Here is an 18,447-nt window from a genome sequence, read left to right as displayed (position 1 = left end):
AACCTTGGGGTAGGTTTTAAAGGAGAAATAAAATTTGTAACATTTATGTATTATTACATAGTCAAAAAACAATGACAAAATTTTACATGTACAATGCAAATGTTTCAGAGCAGCTCCAATTTCATTATATTTCACTTGATCACTACCTTCCATGCAAGAATGAGCATAATGATGGTAACTACCACTTATTAGGCAGGCACCTATTATGTACTTGCTACTGCCCTGAATGACTACTTCCTTTCTCTTTTCATACAACACGCAGTCTGGACTTGGAGAGACATAACTCAGAATAAGAGCTAATTTCCTCTCCATACTCTTCTAAAGTTTGAAAAACTTTATTACTTTAAGTCTTTCCTCCACTAGATGGCACTCTCACTTAATCAACAAAAGACTATCCAACTGGCTCTTTTCCTCAAACTGCAGCAAACTGTCCAATTAGCAAGTTTATCAAAAGAAAAGTGAATCATCTCAAAATCTTTCCAAATATACACATGGGCCATACTTCAGATTTAGAGAATCAATTTCCAAGGATGAGGGTAGAGGATGCATGTGTATTTCTAAAACAATATTCCCAACTCCCACTATGGTTGAAAAAAATCATGACCTATAATTGGATATTCTACTCTTAAAAATACAATTAAATTATTAGCTAGCACTTTTATTTTTAAAAAATTATGCTGTGGTGCACATATATAACAGAGTGATTAAATAATATTTATAAATTATAGATTTTTAAGGCTGTAGAAAAGATGAACTCTAACAGTATGATCCAAAACTTAAAGAACAAGATCTCATTCCATTTCCGGTAACAATGGATTTTAGAAGCTAATGATGCTGTAAGTACAATAAATATGCTAGAAGAAAAGAAAAAAAAAGAACATCTCATTAGATGCATCAGTAAGCTGGCTTTCACTTTGAGAGCATTTGCTTAACCTAGTGAATGAACATGGGAAAACAGGAGACAAAATCCATGGTCCAGCCAATGTGAGGAACATAAGAAGAAACTGTCCCAAATAACAAAACAGAGACAACAAAATGTATCTACAATGTAAATATGAATTTAAAATCTCGTTTACTGCCAACCCTCCCCCTCCTAGCAAACTCAGTTTAGGACCCTGGTGCTGAGTGGTCACACACGTACTTCCTCTCCGCCCTACCTCCAATAATTCTTAACATAAGCCAGGCCTGATATAAATTCACAGCCCTAATTTACAATGCCTAGGTGGCAGGAAAAACCTAAACCCAATCATTTAAAAGCGATTCTACAACATATTCTGTTGGTAAGACTATAAAAAAACAGGTATTCGTGTACCACTGTTGGTAAGAAAGCGCAATGGTAAGATCAGTATTGAGAATTTAGGAATAACTGGTAATACTGAATATTCATCAGCTCTTTGATGCATCAATTGCACTTCTAAGAATGCAAAATGAAATGATATGTCACAAGAATATTCAATATAGTATAATCTATAACAGAAAAAGAATGGAAGAAATTTAAATGAGTGTTCATGTATATATTATATTTATATGTAAAATGGAGTATTATACAGAAAGGAATGAGGCGTATCTCTATAGAGAGTCAAAAGTTATAATTTTAAATTTAAAAAAGCTAAGTATGAAACAATGTGTAGAGTATGCTAACTGTATAACACAAGGGTAAAATATATACATTTCTGATATTATAAAAAAAAGCAAAAGCTAAAAAATGGTTAACTATTCAACTGAAACAGACAAAACAATCATATTTTTTCATAATTAAAACAAAATTGACCTATGAAAGGAAAAAGAAACGATCCCCTCAAATTGAAGAAAAAGAAAGCGAATCTAATTGTATGTCAATTGGTTATATAACCGGAGAAAAATAAAAAATTCCATAATCTTACATTGAAAATATCAATGTTAATTCATATTTTTTTTTATATATATTAAAAGAATAGGTACATCTGTCCACTAAGAAAAACACGGAAGCAATGACAGTCAGTAGCAATGAGCACTCCTGGAACCTGGATTGTGATCTCTGCATGCCGTTTTCAATGAAAGAAACAGGATTCTTTAACTCCAAACTAAGGCAGCATGATATGACTATTAAAATACCTTATTGAGCCAGAAAGGGAAATCTCCATCATAATACGATTATTTTATATTTCCTGTTTTTCATTACAATCTATGTAACATATAAGAACCATTGGGATTTGTTAAAGGGACATAAGGCAAGCGCACATGTTTGCCATTAGGCAAAAATGGGCAAATTTGAACATCAAAAATAATGACAATGGTTCAAAACACATCAAATATGTTAAAAAACTGAGTTCATGACACTAAATGCAAATTTAAAAACACCTTTAGAAAATGCTAGAAAAACAATTTATTATTCCGAAAATAGTAAAATAAGTAGAAAATAGTTAGGCATTTGTCCTATTTTCCTATATAAACTATAGTTCGTAACCAAATATTTGGTTACCAGAATAATTTCAGCTAATGAATAGAAGTTAAATGATACAATTAGAATAAACAGAAATCATTTTCAATGGATTATAAAACCTTTAGGTTAAAGGATGATAGGAAACTTTGTAATGAATAAATGAGGCTGTCAGTTCCAAAAGCCAGCAGTCAGTCAATCTCAACTTAACAGAGATAGTCAGACACTGAGAGTCCCTTGACTCAATGCAATAGAACCTAACCACCACTGCCACACATGAAGTATGAGGGAAAAAAAAAACTCTTGTATTTGTTAAGCCTTTATTTCTGGGCTTGTATTTCCAGTTTACAAGAAATATAAGGGATAGAAAAACATGTTAAATGACACCATGAAGATGCAATCATCAAAATCCAGAGTGTGGAAAATTCTACAGGACAAATGACCCAGTTTCTTCAAAGAATGGCAAGAAAAGAAAGGGGAGTGGTGAACCTAGAGCTTAAGAGATTTTAGACTTCATACCAAAAGCATTAAGAACTTTTGCTCTGCAAAAGACTCTGTTACAAGGACTAGCTACAGAGTGAGAAAATATTTGCAAACCACATATCCTATACAGGACTAGCAAAAAGAACCATCAAACTCAACAGCGAAAAAAACAATCCAATTAGAAAATGGACAAAAGACAGAGACATTTCATTGAAAAGGAGGTATAGATGGTAAATAAGCATAGGAAAAGATGTTTAACATCGTTAGCCATTAGGGAAATGCAAATCATAACCACAATGAGACATCACTACACATCTATTATAATGACTTAAATAAAAACCTATGTTCACACAAAAATCTATACACAAATATTCATGTAGCTTTATTGGTAATAGCCCTAAACTAGATATCCTTCAAAAGTCAAATGGTTAAACCAACTATGGTACGCTCATATCATGAGATACTACTTAGAAATAAGGAACACACTATTTATATGAGCCATAATTTGGATGAATCTCCAGGGAATTATAGTAAGTGAAAAAGCCAATCCAAAAGGTCACATCTACAAGATTCCATTTATACAGCATTCTTGAAATGACGAAATTATAGAAATTAAGAACAGATTAGTGGTTGCCAGAGGTCAAGACAGGGCTGGAAGAGGGAGTTTGGTGTGGCATAAAAGGACAGCAGGTGAGCTCTTAGTAGGGATGGAACTGTTCTGTATCTCAACGGTATATCAATATCAATGTCCTGGTTGTGCTACTGCAGAGTAGTTTCTCAGGATATTCTCAATGACAGAAACTGGGTAAAGTGTAAAGGATCTCTCTGTATTATTTCTTACAGTTGTAGGTGATAATCTATAATTATTTCAAAATAAAAAGTTTAATAAAAATGAAGATATATGAAACAAATTAATCAAATACAATGTGTGGACATAACTCAGATCCTGATTCAAACAAATCAAATATAAAAAAATAAAATAAAATTCATGATATGTGAACAGACTACTTATTAAGGAATATTTTATGTAATATGGAATTGTGGCTACATGGATAATTTTGTTAGGCTCAATAATAGCATAATGAATATATATTTTTAAAAGTGCTTATCAGTTAGAGATAGGAAAAAAGTGTAATAGTGTGAAAACAGACAAAAGAAATGGCAGTGTTGGTAATTGTTAAGTTGGGCGATGCATGCATGAGGTTCATTCTAAACTTTTTACATTAGAAATTTTCCCTAGTAAAGTGTTTTTATAATATTAAAAATAAATACAGTTCTGCATTTGTAATTATGCCAGTACATGGCAAAAACAAGTGCAAATCACTTGGGGCAAAACCCAGGTACCAAAGAATTTTCCAGAGATAAAGTTCCTTGGAAAATAAACAGCATAACATCAAACAGTACTGAACACTCATACAAGAAAAAGCACATGAGCGAGAGGCAATAGAAACAATTGTTAGCAAAAGTAGACCTGAAAAAAAGGTCAGATACTGCAATTAAAATAAAATATAAATATGTTATATTTTACGGGGCTTGATGATGATAACAAGCAAGCAAATTTTAAAAGAGCCAAAGAGAACTCTTAAAGTAAAATAATAACAAAAGAAAATTCAATGGAAGAGTTTAACAGATTATTAGAAATAATTTCAGAAAAAAATAGTAATTTGGTGGATTGAACTGAAAAAATTATCCAGAGTGCAGCTCAGAAAGTCAAAACATTAGAAAATATGAAGGAGGTTGGAGGCATGAAAGATGGAGAAGTCTAATAAATATATGAAAGCAATTCTAGAAAGATTTATTAAACAAGATACAAAAACCTCAAACCATAAAGGAAATTTGATAAATTTGATACATTAAAAATTAAGAATGTCTATTCATCAAATCACACCAAAAACTAATGAAATGACAAGCCATACACTGCCCATAAACATAACTGATAAAGAATTATGTTTCTGTCAAGACAAGCTAGGTTACTCTGCATTAACAACACTGATATGATCATTTAAAACAAAAAAAGACTGATTTCTGATATCACAGGTTGACAAGAAGCATTACTTATTGTAATTATTCAGAGTCAGACAAGTCATAGGGCCTCATCTAACTTCAGAGGGGACAGAGAGTTAAATTCTATTACATGCCCAGAAACAAAAAGCGGAAGATATGAGAAGAGCCCTAATAACAGATTGGTAAGTAGAAAAAATAAGGAATTTTTTCAGGAAAATAATAAAAAGATAAAAATCCCAAATAGAATGAAATTAACAGAAATTAACAGAAATTTCACAAAAGAGAATGCTGAAACAAGCTATAGGCATACTAAATACCAGGACTCTTAGTTCTTAAACATTTCTAAGTATTTGGATATGTACTGTCTTTAAAATTCTTACATAATTGTACTTCAGAATTCCTTTCCTTGATTACATAAAGAAATGAGTGAAAACTAGTCATTAAAAATATAGTCACAATATTATTTTTATCTTGAGAACCTACATGTAATGGCTATGTAAGACGGTGAGATTTCTTTCTGTCTTTGTAATCGCAGTGGACTGTCTGTGATGCGCGCCATATTCTGCTGTAGTGCTCATTTAATAAAATTGTGTTCTTTCTCTTCTAAAAAATTAGTCACAATACAACTGATCAAGGAAAGCAGATGCAACAGCCAAACGGACATTTGTAGTAAGAAAAAAAATATGTAAAATGTGTGTTCTTCGGGGTTTAGTGGTACTATAATAAGAAGGTCCCAGAGCACCTAGTCAGCCTTAATGTAGGGCAGAAGAGCCAATGCCTTGTTTTTTTTTTAATGGTAAATTCTAAAATATGATAATAGTTGGGTTTTTCTCTTTTAATAAGAGCATAAAGGACAATATTTAAACTATTTTTAAGAATCACTTGAATGTGAAATTGAACTAAATCAGTACTTAGAAAAATAAATCTCAAATGCAAAATATTAGGGAATAAAGCTGAAAATCAATTATCTAAGTTTTGATTTCAAGAAGCTAGTAAAAGAGCAGCAAATCAACTCTAAAAGAATAGAACAAAATAATAAAGGAAAAGTCAGAAAGCAATCCAACAGAAACAAACGTATGATAGAAGAAAATTCAACAAAGCCAAAATGTGGATTCTTTAAAAAGTAATAAATGATAAACCCTTAGCAAAGCTGATAAGAATAATCATATGTAATTTGCTAATGACAAGGAACAGATTAAGCTCTGGGTTTATTTCTGGTCACGTACTTTTATTGAATAGAAACACAAATTAATAAAAATAGGACTGAATACTGAAATCTTGAAAAGGTCAGTTATCCTCATATTCATTCAATTTCAAAGCTATAGTCCTAACTTTAAATTGGATACCCCCAAATAAATATTCTAGTCTTAAAAAAGAATAAAGAGAAGAGAGTGAAATGGAGAATACCAAATCAATGTACAGTCACTATTAAAAAATTTACTCAAAATAAGTAATCCTTTGAGAATATGTCAAGAAGGTCACTCATAAGAACAGATAAACATTTACTGTAACTCACTGATGCCCTAAAATTTTCATTTCACCAAAATAAATAATGACTTCAGAATCCTGCCATCTAAATACCGTGAATTTGGAGAATCTACTAATGATGATATATAGAAGATCTATATGTAAAGGGAGGAAAAACTAAAAGGACAATTATCTTCATAAAAACTTTTAAATCGGTTTCAAAAAAAACAATGTAAGTCATGGCTTCTTAAACTTTCCCCAGAAGTATTTCTAATGGCTACAAAGATTAAATTGGAATACCCAAGGAATTAGGAAGGATCTTAATAAAATCGGCCCTGCAAGGGCTCAAAAAAGTATGAAGGCTAGTGTTTTATCCTAAAAATCTGTGAGAATTCTGCATTATTCTCCATAAAAATGAATAATGTCTTTCCCCTTCCAAATCTTCACACCATATCTAATTTGTTATTTCTCAAACACATGATGATTGGTGGTTCTCTAACTCCAGGTTGGACAGCACAGGAACAGATATTATTCATTACAAATTGGTGGCATTTATATGACTCAAGGCTTTTGAATCAAATATCTGTCCATGGATAATTCTTAAATAGAACCACTTCATACTAATTATTATAATAATTTTGACAGAGCAAACTCAGTTACATAAGACAATCTAACTGTGTTGATAATAAATGCCCATCTGTCGGAAATGCAAACTATAAATTTTAGGACCTTACCTTTATACTCAGGTAGAAGTAAATTATAATTATGAAAACATATTTATAAACTGCTACACAATTTCAGAGTTTAAAATAAAAATTAACAAATAGATATTGTTCTCTCACTAGTATAATGAAAAATTTTTATAAGGGCAATTGATTTATATTCCCAAATAACTTATCCCCTTTATCTTCATAATTAGAATTTGCAACTTATTGAGCAAATTATTTTAAAAAGCAATTTATACAGAACTTAAAAGCACAATTAGAATGTAACATGACAAAGGGAATTATGGAGGGCCAAAAAGCAAATAAATCCAATCAACTCAATCACACATGATGTGCTGAATCTCTTGGCAAAAGCAACTTCTAGAAATTTGATGAAAGAGATATAAAACATCTAAAATATTATATTTCAACAAAGCAAAAATTTACTAGTAATAATTGTTTCAATATAAACAAGTTTCCTTAAAAGACTAAATATTTGCACTTAAATTTGGTTTCAAAGATAGGAAAAAAGTGTACATTTGAATAAGATATTTTATAAAATATTTCACAAAATATTCTCCTTGCTAGAGTAAGAAAAAACATGGCTGCAGAGTGTGATCTGAATTCTAATTAAACAAATATTAAGATTAAAAAAAGGAGAGGCTAGGGAGTGGCTAAGAGCACAGTTAACAACAAACATAAAGATTATAAAATGGAAGTAATTACACATGAGGAACCTATTTTAATTATATTTTTACTCCCTTTTCATTTTATTCTGAATTCAGACATCAGCATACCTATGAAAAAAATTCTTATAAACCAAAATTTTCCTTTCATGTTCAAATACTGTAGCTATCTACCTATTAATATTGATAGTACTCAAAAATACTTTGGCGAAAGATGTATTTTATACTTTTTCTAAACTAATTAGGTTTTATCAGAATTGCCTAAAAATTGATTACAGGGCAGCAAACAGAATTTTGCTTGAAACACACATATAATACATTTTAATTCGGTCAATGTTAAAAAGAATACTAAAAACATCCCAACCCCAATAGCCCACAACCATCAGCTGATTTTCATACTTCTTTGTACTAATTACAGGCAGGGTCGATTCAGAAATGCTAGCCAGGGAAAGAGAAGGTCTTCCGCTTTTTCAAAAAACTCATAAGCCAAGGAAAAAGTCCTAAGAATGTTCTTCCCCCAAGTATTAATATTCTTTATTTCATGTATATTATCATTTTTAACTTTTATTTATTGAATAGCCTAGTCTAGCAGCTCATTCACTAGGTGTTGAATGCTTAAAAGTTTGTACAATTTACAATACTGAATAGCTAATTACTATTATTATGTGCCAGAAACCCTTCTAAAAACTTTACATGTATCCATTTATTTCATCCTCACAAAAACCCTATGAAGTATGTACTACTATCTTCATATCATAGAAAAGGAAACTGAGGCACAGTGAGGCTCAGTACCATGCCCGTAGTAACAAACCTAGGAGTGGCAAAATAGGGCCAAGAATTCAGGTGGTCTGATTCCAGAGTCACATTCTTAACTCTGTCTTATGCTACACCTCCCTGCCTTCATGTTCTGCCCAGAGATCATTATAAATGAGATCATGTCTGTGATCAGTGAATTTCCATCTGGGAAAGTTTTCTTATGGTGCACATTCCCACATCATTTACGAATGCTAATCCCTGTGACTGAATTTGGCCATATCATGTAAATCCTGGATTTTAGTCTTGAGAGAACAGAAAAAGGAAAGTGAATAATTATAACACAATGTAAAAAGCTGTAATAGAAGCTTAAACAACTAAGATGCAAAAGAAAGGGAAGAGAGACATTTTATATGTGTTCAAGGGGCAGAAAAAGAAAGCTTCATAGGAGAGGTGATGTCTGAGATGAGTCTCATAAAACTACTAGGAGTTTGCCAGACAAGGAAGGTAAAACACATTAAAAGAAATAAGATTATTTGCTAAAACATATTTTGTTCTCACTAATCATCAGTATCTTCTATTAAAGGACAAACTATTTTAGTCAAAAATGTACAGATGAAAACTGACTACAGAAATAGAAATACAAGACATTAAAACATTAATCTGTTATCAAAAGAACATTTTTTACAGTTAATTTCATGTAATTTTATATATTTATGATTTTTAAACTTTTGTTTTTATTATTGATTTTTTATTTAACCCAAGAAATGCTGCAGTAAAAAGATGTCTTTTTCCCTAATGAACAACAAAGAAATAAAAAATGCAAGAAAAAAAATGGCAGGAGGTACACAGTTAGGGAGAAGTTATGTCTTAGATTTCTTTATCTTGAATCACTAGACATGAGATTATTTCAGAAAATATTTTAAGTAAATAAAAAATAGATACTAAACGTACAATTTCATTTAGCTTAAAAATTTCAGAGTAATACATATAAAAGAGGAAAAATATGAGTTCTTAAAAATCCTTAAATTTGTGTCGTAAGCATATTTCTTGTCAAAAAGAAATGCAAAAATGCACCTGTTTATTTGAAAATTTGTGTTGTTAGATAATCTCTTGACTCTAAAATGAATTCAGCTTATCTAACTTACTGAAAAACTTATATATTATTAGTATATCATTTAAAGCAAGAAACACATCTAGGAAACGCCACCTATCTTATGGAGGTTAGTCAAAATGGCATGGCTTCACCGCCAGACCAAACTAAAAACAAAAACATTTTAATATCCACCAGTTTAAAAGGTGACCTATGGCAGGCTTCATGGTTAGTTTGTGAACTGTTAGTAAATCAAATCACAAGCTATGTTTTCTAAGCAATACAGACTATAAAATCCTGAAAAACTATTTGCCAACAATAAAGAGTAATGAATATGAACAAAGGATACCCCAGCATTGTGGGTGTAGGTATGCGCTGGTGAAGATGGGATGGGAAAGTTAATTCTTAAGGTTCAAGGACAAATCCAAGAACACTTGAGTAAAGAAAATTTAGGCCACTAATGTGTAATTTTGCTGATGGTCTTGATGACAGAAAATAACACAGGTGCAAAAAAGAATTATCTCTGGCACTTGCATTATATGATGCCATGATCTTATCTATCTACTTCAAAGGAGTTCATGTTGAAAACATAGAAGAAAAACAGCAACACCAAATGAGTCAATCTGGCTTAACTGAACAAGAATTAGGGATGCATACTTTGAACAGTTTTATTAAGGAAGTAGAAATAAAATACCATAAAGAACGGTATGAGTAAAATGTGAAAAAATGAGAACAGATGCAGGCATAAATATTATCTTGTAGAGATTACCTAGTAACAATTTTATCAAATAGAAATTCCATTCAATAAAAAGAAAATGTAAAATTAAAGGCAAGCTTAAATTTGAAAATTCATAAATCTAAGAGGCAAGTGAGAGATTATTAACTAACATACTAACAGCAATTTTTTGGCTTTTTAAATGACATTCTTATCAAAGAACATCTTCCAAGGCAAACTGCATGAACAGCTGTAGAAAAGAAAACATATGTAGAGGGAAAGTAGATGGGGTAAAAGGGGTTAAATATTTGGTGATGGAAGGAAATTTAACTTTGGGTGGTGAACACACAATGCAATATATATGACATACTTTGAATTGTATGCTTGAAACCTATTTGATTTTATTAATGAGTGTCACCTAATAATTTTTAATATATTTTTTTTAATTTAAAGCAAAAATAAACCATATCTAGATTAAGCCATTGAACAGTCAGTGGACCATAAAAGATAACAGATGTATTTCTCTGCAATATACGATGCCTATATTGCTATACTGGATTATAAGTACATTAAACATCGGAGTCTAATTCTGCAGGGTATATTGTTATTTTGTTCTTCCTTGTTGAAAATGCTTTAAAAAAATGTATGCTATAGCTTAAAATTGAGTTATTCTAGATTTTTGTATTCTTACATACTGCTTGCTGTATGCAAAAAAAAAAAAAAAAATCTTTCAAATCCAAAGGATTCTACCCAACATATTTTAATTTTAAAATACTGGTTCATGAAAATGTGGCTTTAAAATAAATTTAAAACTAAATAATTACCATTTCAGAATAAAGTACCATAGAAAAACTGTAACTGTTTTTAAAATGCCACCATTTTGCCATTTATCAAATAGGACAAAATGCAGAAGCACTACTACCTTATTCATTGTTTTTTTTTTTAAACCAATAAAAGCAGTTTTTTTCCTGCAAACACTTACCATCCACTCGGATATAATAACATCCACTTTTTCTACAGGAAGATGAACTTCTTCAATCTTTCCTTTAATTAGTATAATAGTATCTTCCAGTTTATTTAGTCTGAAAATTATCATAACAAATTAAATTAGTATTTAAACACATTCCCAAAACTAGTGTAATCACATAATTTCTTGGCAACTGTTCAAATTATTTTGTGGTACCAAAACTATATTCAGTTTATTCCCTGAGCATATAATGACTTTTTGATGAATGCCCAGAAATAGTTGTGATTAATATTACAAGACATTGAAACAATATTTAAAACTTGAGCCTGAAAAGAAATCCAAATTTTATCAAGAATATGTGTCAATAAAGTTACTGATCTTTTTTTTTTTTTTTAAATAGAGGTGGAGGCAGATGGACCAGCCAAGAAAAGTATGTTTTAAATGGAAATGTGTCATACTGGAGAGAGAATTAGAAGCCAGAGGCTCTAACTTTGAAACTCAGATTCTCTAGGATATGTCAGCTAAGTAATCTTCACCAAATTATTTAATAATCTTGCTAAGCCTATGCACACATGTGTAAAAGAGAATGATACCTGCCCTACTTCACAATCTATTATGTGGATCAAATATTTGTGAAAGCTATGTATGTATACAATCTCAAGCACTATATAATTGTAATGATATTATCATGAATAACAAAATACTAGATGTTGTATAAAACTTGAACTACTACTCCAATTACAAATTATTTAACCTTGTCCAATGACAGTCATTAGATATTTTTACATGCTTGATCATAAGAATAGCACATATTTTTCACTCCCCTTTTGCAATCTGAAACAACAAGATTAAAGAGATAATTTCAAAAAGCTAAAAAAGCAAGCTCAGTTTCTATCTACTCTCACAGGATGGACATCTGAATTATAAAGGACTTTTTTCTGCTAAGATTATTCTCCCCCAACTTCACTGAGGCATTATTTATATAAAAATAAATGTATTCATTTTGAGGGTAAATTTTGTTGAATTTTAGCATGCAGAGATACTTGGGTAACCGTCATCATCATCAATATATGGAACATTTCTATCTCTTCAAAGATTCACTAGTTCTCCTTCCCAGAAAATCTTCCCCTCTACAAGTGCAACTGCTGATTTTTTCTTTCCACCACATATTAAATTTGTATTTTGTAGAATTTCACATAAACAGAATCATACTGAATGTTATCTTTTTGTGTCCAGTTTCTTTCAACAGCATATATTTGAGTTGTAGATTCACACATATTTAAGTAGTTCATTCTTTGTTATTGGTGAGTGGCATTCCACTGCATAAATAAAACACAATTTTGTTTATTCACACATCAGATGGAATTCTGGACTGTTTCTAGCTTTGGCCTTTAATGAATAAAGCTGCTATAAATATTTCTGTAAATTAGAATTGCTCTTTCAAGTGAAAGTGTGTATCTAACATTTTAAGAAATTGCCAATTTGTTCTACAAAGTGCATGTACAATTTTACATTCCCACCAGCAATATATGTGCATTCCTGTTGATTCAAATCCTTCTCAACACCTAGCATCATTGATCTTTTAAACTAGGTGGTGAGATTTCATTTTGGATTTAAATTGCATTTTCCTAAATGACCAAGCATTTTCCTCATGTGCTAAATAGCCATTCTCCCATATTGTCTTTTGTTCAAATTTTTTCTCATTTAAAAAATCGAGTCAGTTGTAATGTCTTTGAATTTTTAAAGTTCTTTACATATTCTGGATAAAAACAGTCTGATTTATGTATAGTGAATATTTTCTACCATACTGTGGCTTTTACATTTTTTTAATGATATGTTTTAAAGAGCTAAAGTTTTAAATTTTGATAAAGAACAATTTATCATTTGTTTTTCTTTTGTGGTTAATGCTTTTGGCGACATCTAAGAAATCTTTTCCTACATTTTTTCACCTATGTTTTTTCCTAAAATTTTTTTCAATTTTTTTTTCATTGAGTTCATTTTTCCATATAATATCATGTTCATTTTTTTCATATCAATATCTATTGATATGGTATCAAAAAACTTGGTTGGAAAAACTATCACAAGTGATAGTTTCAACTTTATTGAAAAATTATCACTAACCCATGGAATTACCTCAGTATCTTTGTCAAAAATCAATTAACCATACATGTGTGGGTTTATTTCTGGACTTTCAATTCTGCCCCAAGATTTAGATGTGTGTTCTTATGCTAATACAACACTTTCTCGATTACTATAGCTTTAAGTCACAAAACTTGATAGTATACATCCTTTGACCTTACTCTTCTTTTAAAAAATTCTTTTGACTATTCTAGGTCAATTGTGTTTCCATATGAATTTTAAGATCAGCTCTTGGTAATGTTCTGGACTTTTTAGTTCTATGTTTTGCACTGTTCATGTTTTAGATGTTTGTTAAATTTATCCCTGAATGTTTGAGGATTTCAGTTGTACTATGCTATTTTTTTAAGTTTCAATTTCTAGTTGTTTGTGGCTACTAACAGAAGTAAAGTTGATATTCATATTTTGACCTTCAATGCCATGACTGTGATAAAGGTTTTAGTTTTAGCACAGTTTTAGAGGCTATTTTATAGATTTCTGAGTATTTTACAGATCATGTCATATGGGAGTAATGACAGTTTTACTTCTTTCAAATCTTTTATTTCCTTTTCTTGATTTAATATATTTGTTAGATTCCCCAAGAGAATACTATACAGAACTGGTGAGAGTGGATATCCCTTGTTTTGTTCCCAGCTATAGGGGGGAAGAATTCATTAACTATTAATAAATAAGACATTCCCTTTAGGATTTTTATAGATGCTCTTTATCAGGTGAGAAAGTTCTCTTCTTTCCTAGTCTGGTGAGTTTTCCTTCTGATTGAGTTTTATATATTCCTATTTATTTTATATCTACTAGTTCTATCAATTATTGACAGGAGAGTATTGATATCTCCTAAAATGATTTGAAACTTATGTATTTCTCTTTTGTCAGTTTTTGCTTCATGTATTCTGAAGATTTTATTAGTTGATTATAGGTTTAGTATTATTAGATTATCATTTGATCCCTTTATCATTTCGAAATGTTCATTATTCCTTGTAAGTTCTATAATATTTCCTTTGTTTGATATTTATATAGCCACTCCGGTTGTTTTAATGATTTGTGTTTATATGTTTTTCTCCATTCTTTTACTTTTAACCTATAGTATTTTATATTTAAACTAAATTTTTTTCTAAAGATAGAAAATAGATAGGTCTTATTTTTTATCCAATCTCTTTTAATTGGATCTTTAGACCAAGGACTTAAAAATTATGGCCTGTTAGCCTGTGGCCTATTTTTGTATAGCCCATAGGCTTTAGGGTGGTTAAGAAAGAAGAAGAAAAAGAAGTATCGACAGCAGAAGTGACAGATACCACAGGTGTCTTACAAAGCTTAAAATATTTACTGGCTATTTACAGAGTAGGTTTGCCAATCCTTGCTTTAGAACACTACAGAAGCATAGCTAAGACAAAGAATACGGTGAGATAAATCCTTGCTTTAGAACACTACAGAAGCATAGCTAAGACAAAGAATACGGTGAGATAATCTAATATAGAATTAGATTATCTTTTTGGGGTCCCAAAAAGAGAAGAAATAAAAGGGACAGAAAAACTAATGGAAGAGATAAAGGATGAGAATTTTCTAGAACTGATAAAAAGCATTAAGTCACTGACAAAAGAAATCCAATGACTCTTAAGACGAACAATTTTTAAAATATCTAGGCATTACAGTAAAACTTCAGAAACTCAAAAACAAAGAGAACACCTTCAACAAAAACAGATTACCTTCAATGAAATAACAATTATTCTGACAAGTGACTTCTTGACACAACAACGGAAGCCAGAAGACAATGGAATAATAATGAACAAGAGCAAGAGTTAGTAAACTTTTTATTCAATTGCCAAATAATAAATATTTTAGTCTTGTAGGCCATATAGTTTTTACTGCAACTACTCAATTGCTATTGTTGTATGAAAGCAGCAATAGACAATATGTATACAAAAGCACATGGCTGTGTCCCAACTTTTTTACAAAAAGTTGTGACCGATCCATGGCTGAAGTTTATTGACCATTATACTAAAGCAGAATTCGATAGGCAGAGACAAACACCTCTAAGAATAAAGGCAAAATCTATTTCAAATCAACAAACACCATGAAGGAAATGTTAAAAAAAAATATGTTCAAGAAGGAAGAAAATGACCCTAGTCAGGGAAAGAGGAAGGAATGAAAAAAGAGAATGGATATATGTGGGTGAATGAATACAAAGGAACAGACTGTCAAATGTGACACATAAAATAGATTATACCCCATGTCAGGCTTTACAAATAATTTTTAAAATACAGGTAATTAAGAGGTGCAGACAAATCAGGGAGAAGTCTGGGGCACTAAAGCAGCTGCTTTGGTCTTTCCTTCCCTATATCAGGCATGCACTCTCTGGCCCAGAGTATGCAAGGTATCTAAGTAAGGCTTTGCTATGCTTATATGGCTACCTGGGAAGATAAAGCATGCTCTCAGAAAATAATGAACTGAAAGCTATGGGTTACCCCAAAGACAATACAGATGGAGGACAAGGTCAGAGGACTTCTGAGAGCTGAAAATATTTTGTGATAGAGATAGGGCATTTTATAGAAACAAATCGGAAAAGTCTGGTGAATCATTATTGGCATGGATAAACAATCGAGACTATATATTGCTTATTTTACACACGATTGAGTAGAATTACTTGGGTTGATGATAACCCCTAAGTGGCTGTGAGCAGATGCTTCCTGGTGGTATGGCAACTAAGCTAGTACAGTGAATAAAAGTTGGGCTGTAGTATACCTATCCCAAAAGGGGTAACTGCTCTTGCCTCTCTCCAACCCACAAGTAGAACAGTCCTCTGAAGCAGCAGGTGTGCTATGAGTGCAAGTGAACTCAGACTGCTTAACAACATGATTTAATATTATCAACAGGGATGATGATAGAAGTGGTAATCAGCAACTCCTAATTCTTGAGTATTTTATGTAATCTTGTTATTGGGAAGCCAAGAGACTATTTAGGAGGTAGTACCTGGTTGCCTTATTCATTTACCAAGAATGGAACTGCATGATGTTTTTGACATATAAAGTGGGTGTCAACAAGAGAAAAGAGAAGGAAGAAACAAAAACGAGCTCATTGTGAGGGGTAGTTTAGATGGCTTTTGAAAAATGTTATTAAAAAGGAATTCAATAAGATTTCTACTAAGGAATTATTAACAAGCTTTGAAGAGGATGGTTCAAATTCTGGCAGTCATTAGGGTCTTCCAGGCTTATTCTTTCTAGAAATTATTGCAGAATATGTTGTAAGATTAAAGATACCTGAGAAATATATGGCAAGGAGATATTGGCCAAGGTTAGAACACAGACTGGGGAAGAAGTTAAAACAGCACAGCCTTTACTGGGGGACAATCATTCACTGAGTGAATTTTCCATTAAAGTTGACTTAATGTCCTTGCATTGTCTGGGAGGAGGTTGGAAACATTAACAATAATTTTGATATATTTTAATTTTCAGTGTCTAAGTGTTTTTTTGTTCTTCATAGAAATACAATTGATTTTTGTGTACTAATTATGTATGCAGCACCTTGATATTTTTATTAGTTTAATAATTTACTTATACTTTATTTCTGAAGTCTGTATTCGCAAACACATTAGTGAACAAGAATAGTTTTGTTTCTTCATTTCCAATTCTTATACCTTTCTTTTCATCGCTTTGCTGTACTGTCTAGGATCTCCTTTGCAGTGCTGACTAGAAGAGGTGATGGCAAGAATCCCTGCCCTGTTACTGAACTTAATGTGAATGCTTCCAATGCTTCAGGATGTGGGCTGTAGGTTTTGTTTTTGTAGATTCTCTATATCATGTTAGAACATTTCTTTCTAGCTCTAGTTTGCTATAAGTTTTAACACATAGATATATTAAATGGATTTGGAACTTTATCAAACTTTTTTTCCTGCAGCTATTGAGGTGATCTCAATAAATTTTTCTGGTTGATTTTCTCATATTTAACCAACTCTGTATTTCTGAGATAAACCTTACCTTTTGATCAATTAATTTTCTAATATTTTGATCAGGATCTTTGCATATATATTCATGGAGGAGTGACCTGTAATTTTCTGTTCTACTGCCTTAGTATAGTTTTGGTATACTAGTATAGTTTTGGCCTCATTTATGGCTTGATTCCTGACAAAGACAACACTGCAAGGCAGAGAGCAAAGAATGGTCTTTGCAATAAGTGAGACTGGGACAAATAGATCATTTAAAGAGATTATAAAAAAAATAAAAATAAAACCAGATCTCTACTTCATACCACATACAAAAAGCAATACCTGGTAGATAACAGACTTAAGTGTAAAACACACAACAGCTATGAAGCATTTACCAGAGAATATAGAATATCTCCATAAGGTTTCTTACTCAACTCATAAATGAAAAATGTTGCTACATGAAACTTTTCATTTACATTTAAGAATATCATTGAAGAGACTGAAAGGCAAGCAAGAATAAAAGAAGACTTTTGCATTACATAAAACTTATAAACTAAAATCTAAAAAAATATAGATTGCCTATAAATATAGATTTCTTATAAATAAGAAAAAGAACCAAGTCAAAGGAAACCTGAGCAAGAAATAAACATATATTGCACAGAGAAGGAAATCCAAATGGCTGATAATCACATAAAAAGGTGTTCAGTTTCATTAGCAATCACAGAAATGCAAATTTAAATTGCAATGATATACTGCTAAACAACCAACTGGAAAAAACTTTTAAAGGTAGACAATACCAACTAGAACTATTATATACTATTAACTTATGATAGCATAAATTGGTATAACCACTTTGGAAAACAGTCTGGCAATATGTAGGAAATTTAAGGGTATGTATGTTGTAAAGCCGCAATTCTATTTTAAGTATATACCCCACAGATGTATGCACTAGGGCATACAAAAAAAAATTCCTAACAAAATTAGAAATAATAGCCTTAAACTGGAAAACACAAAATGTCTATCGAGAACAGAAAGATAAATTGTGATATATTCATCGATAGCATTCCATAAAACAATAAACATGACCGAACTACAGTTATACAC

General features: G+C 31.2%; 1 protein-coding gene across 1 annotated transcript in view; it reads right to left on the bottom strand.

Moving 5' to 3' along the window:
* PRMT3 (protein arginine methyltransferase 3) overlaps positions 1 to 18,447 on the bottom strand; it is a 102,995-nt gene that overhangs the window by 60,813 nt on the left and 23,735 nt on the right. Inside the window, exon 10 of the mRNA XM_039865583.1 lies at positions 11,307 to 11,406. Coding sequence (XP_039721517.1) covers positions 11,307 to 11,406 — 100 coding nt within the window. The remainder of the gene's footprint in view (positions 1 to 11,306; positions 11,407 to 18,447) is intronic.

Source organism: Pteropus medius, unplaced genomic scaffold (assembly GCF_902729225.1).
Source record: "Pteropus medius unplaced genomic scaffold, Ma_sr-lr_union100, whole genome shotgun sequence".
In the NCBI taxonomy this organism is placed as follows: Eukaryota; Metazoa; Chordata; class Mammalia; order Chiroptera; family Pteropodidae; genus Pteropus; species Pteropus medius.
The sequence above is the reverse complement of the archived record's forward strand: the minus strand, read 5'-3'. Positions and strand labels throughout refer to the sequence as shown.